Raw genomic sequence first — 11,138 nt, forward strand, 5'->3', positions numbered from 1 at the left:
TATCCACATAGTTCAAGATATTCAGGGAAATATAATCAGTATGACCCACGTGTGTCATAATGATTTCACATCCATCACGAATGATGTAATTTTGTGAAGCAATGTCATAACTTAATGTGGCTTCCTCAGTGTAAACACTTGTCAAAAATGACATCATTTCGGAAAACGACGTCATTTCATCTCTTGTTAGTTATGTTTCAAATGTTTTGACATGGTCCTAGCTTGTTATTCATAAAAATAATAGTTTGGATAATATGGTTAATAAAGAAATTATTACATTCACGTATGTCATACTGATTTTACGAAACTCATGTTAGGATTCATGTACTACCCTCGCTCTCACTCGGATAACACAATAATCCTGACACTCGTTTCGTAAAATCAGTACGACACACAAGCTCGTATAATAATCTCTATATATGTCAACAAGTGATATGTGAAAACCATATTTTCACGAATTGCGAAGCAATGAGTGAAAATGTGGTTTTCACACATCAGGAGTTGACCTAAAAATTGTATTTGAAGAAAACAAAATGAAATGGTCTATTTATTATATACATCTTTGCTAATTTTCGACAATATCTTTTGCTTTTTGTTAATTATATGCTATCGAAAACACATAACATCATCATATAAATTTATCTATTTGTTCCGGTAGAAAGTTTTGTCAAAATTTACTTGACCATGGACTTTTTAGAAGGAATATGAATAAAATTTACCATTTTTTAATTAATAAATTACTAATTATTTAATAATACTGCTGTAAAAACATACCTGATAAAGTGAATGTCCAAAAAACAACAAAAACAACTCTTGAATCGAACACAAAAAGTAAAATTTTAACTTACACTCAATGACAGGATATTGTGTCACCATTATTTGGCTTCATACCCAATCAGTTTCAGATATTTTACCAAAATTACACTTCTCATCCATGTTTTTTACAGGTACTTTTGTTTAGATTAAAAAAAAAATTCCAATACAATCAGTTGCATTGGTAATAATAAAAGTAAAAATGATGAAGTGACTCTGACCTCTATAATCAGATTGCAATAAGTTACAAGAGAGATAACTGAATCATGATATTGTTCACAAAAATATAAATATGATTTCTATATTTTCACTGTAACTAAAATACAGTGAAAATATTATTTTTCACTGAATATCACTTTTATGGTTTCTGTAGTTCTATATATTTCATTGCTATGTATACAGTACAGTACAGTACAGTACAGTACAGTACAGTACAGTACAGTACAGTACAGTACAGTACAGTACAGTACAGTACAGTACAGTACAAATAGTCAGACAGACAGACAAACATTCAGTAACAGATAATAAATTATTTTTAAAAAACACACTAGAGATCTCAAATTTGTATTTCTTTCTTATAATCTAAATTATTCCTCCAAAATAAAAATAAAATGATCATTCGGTTATTTGAAATATTTAAATTTCACATGCATATATATAGTATTCTAAATTATTATGAGTGTATATATGTATGTATGTATGTGAGTCCATCCATCCATCTTGTCCATCTGTCTGTCCATCCATTCATTAGTCTAAATATACAATTAATGTAAACCTATTAGGGACACACACACACAACACACTGCACACAACACACACACACACACACACACACACACACACACACACACACATACACACACACACACACACACACACACACACACAATTTATGCCTTACACCAGATGGATGACAGTGACAGGCACCTTCTAATCCCATTTTAATGGACCAAACTGCTTCAGACCTGTTTAAATTCTACTCCAGATCAATGACAGCCTTACTAAACTATTTCCAGACCCTGTCTAACTGTTACCATCTTTATCAGTGGGCCGGCTCAGTCTATTTTTAGCCTGCCACTGAGCTGGCATCTGTTGTTCCCAGTATAGACTGAGTTTAGCTTGCCCTACTTTTGCAGATAGTCTTGGTTTACAGCTATGGTGTCTGCAGACCAGGCTGCTCTGTGTGTGAGCTTTGTGACCAGCTTGTGGTGTGTTTTTCAAACACAAAACACTCTGCATACTACTGCCACCATACAGACCAGCTCTTCCAACAGAAACAAACTAAACACAAAAAGAGGTGGGTTATTTGTAACTGTGGATCAAGAAATGTAGTATTCCCATCAAACAAGGTTTATGTTGTTAACCCCTTATGTAGCAACAGTGCTTTTTTGTTTGACCAGCCAGCTACACACAACTTGGACAGCTCTGGTGCAGGATTTATGAAAACAACTGGTGGGCGAAATTTGTTTGTTCAGACCTTGGATCAAGAAATGTATAGTGATCTCTTCAACAAAGTTTAACTTGTTAACCCCTTGTGTTGCAACTGCAAGATTGATGTGTGACCTCACAGGTTACTACACCTACACTGCAATTGACATTGGATTTCATTAATGTGTTTATAAATAAACATTGCTCTGAACCCATTAAGTGTGATTTGTGACCAGTTAACCCATTATGGTGCACTATAGAGCTGAGGTTTATTTCTAAATGTTGGAAGGAAAAATCTGTTAACATTTTCCACATATTAACCTCTTAAGGTGTGAAACAATTCTATAAATAGCATCATCTTCAAGCTGTTAACCGACTGTGATGTAGAGATTTTAATTGGGGTTTTTCTTTGACTTTTAACTTCTTATTGTGCGCATGAATTAGTCTAAAAAAGACACTGCTGCCTATGTTAATGTTTTTGACTACATAAAAGTAGTATTTGTTTTTTGAAATGTTAAACATACTTTTACTAATACTTATTTTAAAATATTGTGATTTAAAAAAAACCTCCAAAACATTAACGTGATCTTCATGAAAACAAGGTGGATGGATTTAATGTACAATTTTCATCACTACACTCAAATGGATATGAAGATTTTTAATTCACACAGTTGGACAGTGGAGAAATAAATACCAAGGACCATTTTTATCTACAGTTAAGATCACAAAGTTTGTTGCTGATTCTTTCAACATCTTGATACTTCGATTCATTTTAAAATTAGATCAAAATGAGTCTTAAACCCTATGCAATTAGAAACCGTTCAAGCAACTTCAGCAAGATGGAAAAAATGCTGGTAGCCAACCTGTGCAGGGATAATCCAGACATTGATGCAAAGGAATATGATAAATTCACACTTCAACGAAAGCACGAAGCGTGGGAAAATGTCATGGTTTTGTACAGAGAAGAAATTTCCAAAAAAGACTTTAGCTTTCCTGAAAGAGATATCAAACAGCTACAGGGGTGCTGGAAGAGAATCAAAGATCAGATACGACGTCGCAATAATATGAATATCAAGACACAAAATACAAGTGGAGAAGCGAATGAAAGTTATGAAATCATGACAAATGGTTACCCAACCATGGCCAGTGGTGAGCCATTTTCTGTGACTGCAGACATTTATGAAAATGATGAGAGTGAAGATGAATCAAGTGCAGATAACTCAAACTGTCAAAATCAGATAACTGTAGATAAGTCGCCAGCAGAGATTCAGCAGGATCATGTGTCGTTCAATCCATTATTGAGGATCAAAGAGGAGATAATTCCCCCTGATGAATCCACGTCTTGGAAAGGCAATGATAGTGCTATCAGTTTCATAAATACTTCAGTATCTGGTCAGTCACCACAGATCACCCATGTTCAAAATGTTCAAACACTTCAGAGGTTTGTATTATTTAATTTGATGTGAAGATTTTTAAAGCAAGAAGAACAATAGATTTTTTAATTTTTAATTTTCTAAAATGTGTTTAAAAATTAAACTGTTTATTTCTTGTTAATATTATTTTTAAAACTATTAACCTTGTCTTACTCCAACTTGGTAAAAATAAAAATAGTTGCTATAAACATAGGAATGGCATAAACACAAAGCACAGAAATACCAATATTAACATTGTTGGTCTCCATTTAAAAATTTAAAACATTTTCATGAAAAATCCATCATATATAACCTTTTTCATGTGAAATATATTATAGTAACAAAGATTTCTCACAAATATACAACTTTAAAGCCACATTGGCACCATTTCTATAACAATTTTACTAAATTTTATTCATGTGTACAGTACATTTTTTCATGAAACATTCTTCTTATTTTATTGAAGGACAACATACCCAATAATCAAAAGAGGTGAGAAACGCAGTCTCCAAAAAGATGATGACCCCTATGTTCAGATGGCCATGAAAGAACACCACGTAAAGATGAAAATCCTTCAACTCAAGGAATGGAAGCTGCGTAAGGAATGTCTGCAGGCAGGAATAGGACTTCCACCAGACTATGAGCCTCCTTAGTACTTAACACAGAACAAGAACCAGTTCATTAAATCTTACATAGCAAAACATTCAGGATCATCATTCACTTATTGTTGTTTGACTAATTTGTGGTGTTTTAAGAAATACTGCATATATGTACCTGTACCTGATCTCGAAGTAAAAAACATTGAGGGGAGTGATTAATTGCTCCCAATCTCTGATTATGAGGAGCTATTTATGATAATATCATATAGCAGGAGCGTCAGAAACAATTAAAAGTTGGTATGGCCATGAAAGTAATGCATATGATAAGATCTCTACTATGTGAGCACCATAGGAAGAAAAAAAAATGTTCCTGGCCCAAAAAGTGGTACTCCCCTGTATAGATACCATATAAATTCACATGTTAAAGGGAGCTAAATATTACTCTCCTTGATCTAGTCTTAGGAGAGTGATGGTGAGCGAGAGTGATGGTGAGCGAGATAGCCCCCCCCCCCCCCGCCCTTAAATGCCGAGGTCTGATGTACATTCAACTGATCAATGCATAAGCTTGAATGTTTTTAACAGAATCAACAGAGGGTTACTCATGACCATGCATAAGGTTCATAGCATTAGACATTCTTTCTGTCCCTACATGTTTTTGTCCAGCCATTTGTGTAGTTGTGTTGGTATCAGGTGCTCCTACTGGCTGTAGCTAGTGGGAATTTCCCTTTTAGCTCAATTGCTGGACTTTCATACTGAGGGTCCATGTTTCAAATTACCTCAATGGAGATTGATTTATCTTTTACATGTGAATGCATATTTTTAACACATCATTTTACCTACCTGTCTCTGTCATACTAGACGTAGAATCATACAAAAACAATTCCTGAAGCTAGAGCAGTGGGTAAGATTGCCATGGTCCCACATTCCTTATAATGCACCCCCCATTCCCATTTCAATTTTGGTATCTATTTTGCCTCTATTTCAACAACAGTTTTATGAATGGAATGTGCTGTCCTGTTTTATTAAGTCCACATTAAACAAATAATAATAATAACTTTCTGCTATTTAAAAAAAACAATTAGTAGTTTTATTTAATCATGGTATACAAATTTTGTAGACATATTCTCATCATAATAAGATTTAAAAAAAAATTATAAACATCTTTATAAGTGCCTTAATAACATTAGTATTTTCCTTAAAATGCTTATGCTAGTTATGGTATTTCAAATATTTGCATTGCATCTGAACTGCTTTGATCAATTTGATACAGTTTATCATTCTTTGCATAATTGATGATAAATGTATTAATAATTTCCACTAAAATGTCACCGACAGGGAAAATGATAGATATTGATGATGACAATTTGAGACATGTAATATTAAAAGCCAACTATACTGTTTAAGAAGCTACCTGTAAATATACTGGCTGAAAGAAATAAAGGATCACACAAAGAGAGACTGCAACCAAAACTCTCAGTCCACAGTGTCAGGAAGTTGACTGTGTTACTACCCGGTGTAACAGCCCAAAATATACCCACACCAAACTATACCCAGGGTTAAAGTGGGCTAGCCTGTTTTTTACCCCTAACCCTCATTTTTTTATTACTAACCTGTATACAAAATAAATAAATAAATAATATAATAAACACTTTAAAAGAAAAGCAACTAGTGCTTTCATAAAAATAAAACTATCACAGATTAGTCATGTTAGAAGATATTTTGATATTCTATCCCAAAATATATAAATTATGGAAAAAACAACTCTGGACATTGAAATACAGACTAGAGAGATCTATTCTGGGCAAGCCTGTTTTATACCCCGGGGTATATTCTGGGCTAATCCAATTTATACCCCGGGTATAGTTTGGTGGAGGGTATATTTTGGGCTATTATTATCTGCAACTAGTTAATTTGACACTACTGATGTTCAATCTCACTTTACAACTTTGTATGAAAATCAGACATTATATTGTAGACTTTGTAAATTGAGAGGGGGGGGGGGGCATAGCCCTGTGGTAAAGTGCTCGCCTGACGCACGGTCAATCTTGGATCGATCCCCATCAGTGGACCTATTGGGCCATTTCTCATTCCAGCCAGTACCATGAATTGTATATCAAAAGCCACGGTATGTGCTATCCTATCTATTGGATGGTGCATATAAAAGATCTCTTGCTACTATGGTAATGGAAAAATATAGCGGGTTTCCTCGCTAAGACTATATGTCAAAATTACCAAATGTTTGACATCCAATGGCTGATGATTAATAAAATAAATGTGCTCTAGTGGGGTCATTAAAAAAAACAAGCTTTAAGATTAAGTTGTAAATTAAATTTAGTCTACAATTCCATGTGTTCTCTTATTTCTTTCCATCAGTATAGAAAGATAGAAGCAAAGTGAACACTTAAAACTGTTCTTCCACCAAAATGACACCTTCTACAAATATTGTGTTAATTGAGCATTATTTTCAATAAATTCATTTCACATAATAAACATGTTTATAATACATTTAAATTCATAATTGTTTTTCATGCTCAGCCAAAGATTAAAACCCACAGCTGCCTGAATTCATGCACATTATTCAGGGCTCGAATTTAATAATGACACTGACGGCAATTACCGTTTTTGAAATATAAGTCTGCTAAGTGCCCATAACTTGCTTTTTCACAAAGCGCTTCATTTGCACGCTTTGCACGTGTATTCCATGTTCCCAATGCTGAATTTCCGTATAATTGGAGCTTGCGTTCGTGTACGGTGCACACTCCAAATTCGACAATGGTACGACTTCAACTGACTATCGAAGATTGAGGAAGGGCTATTGCTTGGCTTCAGGATGGTAATACGCAAAGAAATGTTGCTCTGAGACTTGGTGTCAGTCAGAGTGTCGTTGGCCGACTGTGGCAACGGTACCAAGCAACAAATTCTGTTCGAAGCACTACAAATAGAGAGGACCGCTACATCACGTGACAATCTGCAGACTGCGACTGGAACTCGAGTGTCTGATCAAACCATACGCAATCGTCTGAGAGCCAATAATCTACGCTGCCGTCGCCAGGCTGTTCGACCACCACTCCTACCACGTCACAGAACGGCCAGACGTCACTGGTGCACGCTTCATCTGCGGTGGCAACGTGTTCAGTGGGGTTGAGTGATGTTCACTGATGAGTTCAGGTTTAGTCTCCAGTTCAACGACGGTCGGGTTCGTGTCTACAGACGTCCTGGGGAGCGCTTCGCTGACGTTAACGTTAGACAATGTCACCGGTTCGGTGGTGGCAGCGTCATGGTGTGGGGCGGCATCTCTATCCACCACAGGACCCCCCTCTATGTGGTGGATGGCAATCTCAATGGAATCCGCTATCTGAATGAGATTATCCGGCCGTTGGTTCTCCCAGGCCTTCAGCAGATTGGCGGTGGGGCAGTTCTGCAGGATGACAATGCCAGACCCCACCGCACCAGGGTGGTAACGGACTTTCTCAGACAACAAGGTATCGCCAGGATGGACTGGCCAGCATATTCGCCTGACTTGGCCCCAATAGAGAAGCCTGGGACGAATTAGGCAGGAGAGTTCGGATAACCATGCCCCTCCGGCCAACCTTCATGATCTGGGTCAACTTCTTATGGCAGAGTGGCAGGCCATTCCCCAAGAGTTCTTCAGACGTCTGATCAACAGCATGAGGCAACGATGTGTCGAGTGTATTCGCGCCACGGGTGGATTCACACACTATTAAACGAATGTTCTAATGTGTAAAATCCATGTTTGACAACCTTCAACTCTGACAGCATGTCATGTGACTTTCTTGTATACAGTGGCGTTTATTTGTGGTTTTTTGTAAATATGGAACAATAAATAAAAAATTTGGTGTAGTTTACATCATCAATCTAATACACTCTGAAACTTATTTGGTTATAAATTTTTGACCCTTAAATTCTTTTGAGTAGTAAACCACCCTTACCTAAAGCATGTAGCCCAGTGGCAAAGCACTTGCTTGATGAGCAGTCAGTTTGAGATCGATCCCCGTCGGTGGGCCCATTGGGCTATTTCTCGTTCCAGCCAGTGCACCACGAATGGTATATCAAAGGCTATGGTATTGGCCCTACTATTCTGTGTGGGAAAGTGGATATAAAAGATCCCTTGCTGCATTAGAAAAAATGTAGAGTGTTTCCTCTGATGACTACGTGTAAGAGTACCAAATATTTTACATCCAATAGCCAATGATTAATTAATCACTGCTCTAGTGGTGTCATTAAACAAAACAAACTTTTTCTTAAAAGTGGGTCCACTGTGCTATTTTGTAATACATTTACTCCCCTCCACCAGTAATACTTGGATATGCCCCTGGTGACAATGGGATTCTTGTCTTATGTTCTGAAATTTACAGATGGATTATACATGTACATTTCATTCTTTTGTTATCTATTGGTAAGAAAAGCATTAGAAATTAATATTTTCATGCACCAAGCACATATGATAAGTCTATTCTCCTTATACTTGTTTTACTTATGTCAAAAAACTTATTAATTTACTGTTCTTTTATTCCCTTCTTATACTAAACCAATCAAGTATGTTGTTGCTATGGTGACATACGTAGTGGCACCGTAAGACCATCAGTGTCAGGTAAGAAAAGTGGGAAACCTCCTTGGTAAAAGGTCAAAAATAAACTTTCTAAAATACTTCTTCCTACTTTCCATGACCTGACAGTTATGGCTCTTGCAGCCACTATTATAGTTCATGAGCAGCAAGAAACGGTTCTGACTAGACTAGCTATCAGTTATGAGCTGGTTCATTTAGGTCAGACGTACTCCAAATGTGGAGCAACAGGTGGCACCCACTAAACCCAGGCAAGTTTCGTGTTCCTTAAATAGGTGAAAACACACTAGGAACCTGTGTTGACAATCATTCTTGGATTAGAGACTGATCGGTGAATATGCTGTGACTTGGACAATTTTACAGTTGCCAGTTTGATGTGGAAGAATTAATTATATGAATGATAAGAAAGGAAAACAAAAGTGGATCTTGAATGTAAATTTTTTTTTATTGTTCTGTGAATATCTCATCCGGAATAGACATACATGTGATTGTTTTATTTGGGTTGACATTGATCATTTACAAGTTATTCATTCTTACATTAAAATGGATCATTTCTATAGATTTCATTCTATCATTAAAAATAATATTTCAAGTCCAAACATATAAAGTGGAATGACTGATGTACTGGAAGTAATCTATAAACCTGTTATGCCACATTTATTTTCTATCCACCTTGTAACTTGTTGATAATTTCTGATGTGGATTTAGAAAACAAAACAAAACATTTTATGAGGATCATTCTTTCTTCAAGAACATCAGTGTCTCAAATTTTAACTGCTGAATTCATAGTCATTATTTGCCCTTGACATATGACATGGAGTGGATGATGCTAATGCTCTACTGACCAACGTGATTCTTGAGTATGTGTAATAGTACCTGTACTATAAATATTGAAATGCTGTGTACAGTCTGTTGTCCCCATTTATTTGGATCCTTGGCATCACCTTTACAACCTTGCAATAACTGATCTACTTGTATTTTACACAAGAACAAGGTACGTTCATGATTATTTAAACATCTTGTTTTAAAATTATTAGATAACCGTGTTGTTTTTGATTTGTCCACTTTTGTTGGTGGTTTTACTATCACAAATTTAGTTTTATTGGCAATGAATAGTCAGTTAATAAAACTGGAAATTTGTAAAACTAAAAATACCATTCTCCTATTGTTTTTCCCATTCCATCCAGTGCCTTATGGCTGTTATATCAAGGCCATGGCCTGTGCTGTCCTGCTTGTGGGAAAGTGCATATAAAAGAGTCCTTGCTGCTAATGGAAAAGATGTAGCAGGTTTCCTCTGAAGACTATGAGTCAGAATTACCAAATGTTTGACATCCAGTAGCCGATGATTAATAAATCAATGTGCTCTAGTGACTAGTCATTAAAAAAACCTTTAACTAAATCTTAGGATATACATCAACAAATAAGAAACAGAGTAGTGCTATCTGTATTCCACTTTTAGCTATTTTTAAATACATGATTTCATTTTAATCAGACTAATCATTACCAATGTCACCAGCTGGTGCATCAGGCCTGGTGCTTATAAAACATTTAGAGTCTAGACTCGAGACTCTTATAGAGTCTGAGACTGTAATGTCATGACACTGCCATACAAATGGTATGCATGTGACGTCATTAAGGATTGAGTCTGGACTCTAAAACAATTTAAAAGCACGGGCCCAGGTGGACCTCATTAAGAAATCTAGTAACAAGAGCTGAGTGGCTGAACTCTTAGTGAGTCTGACACAGACTGCGTAATTAGTGAAGTTTTATCAGCTGTCAACTACGGATAAAGTCTTGATTAACATATATTTCTGACTTTAAAATGATTCAATATTTAGTTAACTCTATAAGCAATATGCATGCAATTGAAGCTGTGCAGCTATAGATGTATTGTATTTGGAGTTCCATAAATGTATCTCATTTCACCCATTGCTCTGCAACAGGTATAACAAAGGTTGTGGTATGTACTATCCTGACTGGGGGATGACGCATATAAAAGATCCTTTGCTGCACTGTACATGTATGTCAGCAGTGGGTTTTCTCTCTCATCTGTGTGGTCCTTAACCATATGTCTGACATCTTATAACTGTAATTAAAATGTGTGAGTGTATCATTAACCAAACATTCCTTCCTTCTAGAAATTTGTCATGGTAAATTGATGGGTCTTACAAATGTATTAAAATTTGAAAATTGAATCCATTTTTGTATGAAATTAAACCATCTAAGTCCATATTTGAAAATGTTTTGTTTGTTGCAATCCACCCATTCATTTTAGCACTAGATTGATCAATAAATGTTTTA

General features: G+C 35.8%; 1 protein-coding gene across 1 annotated transcript; it reads left to right on the top strand.

Moving 5' to 3' along the window:
* The first annotated feature begins 1,979 nt into the window (after window positions 1-1,979).
* On the top strand, window positions 1,980-6,356 carry LOC121372176. Its single transcript, XM_041498459.1, has 2 exons — window positions 1,980-3,682; window positions 4,120-6,356. The coding sequence occupies exons 1-2, from the start codon at window positions 3,030-3,032 to the stop codon at window positions 4,304-4,306; spliced, it is 840 nt and encodes a 279-aa protein (XP_041354393.1). The 5' UTR covers window positions 1,980-3,029; the 3' UTR covers window positions 4,307-6,356.
* The last annotated feature ends 4,782 nt before the right edge of the window (window positions 6,357-11,138 follow it).

This window comes from Gigantopelta aegis, chromosome 4 (genome assembly GCF_016097555.1).
Source record: "Gigantopelta aegis isolate Gae_Host chromosome 4, Gae_host_genome, whole genome shotgun sequence".
In the NCBI taxonomy this organism is placed as follows: Eukaryota; Metazoa; Mollusca; class Gastropoda; order Neomphalida; family Peltospiridae; genus Gigantopelta; species Gigantopelta aegis.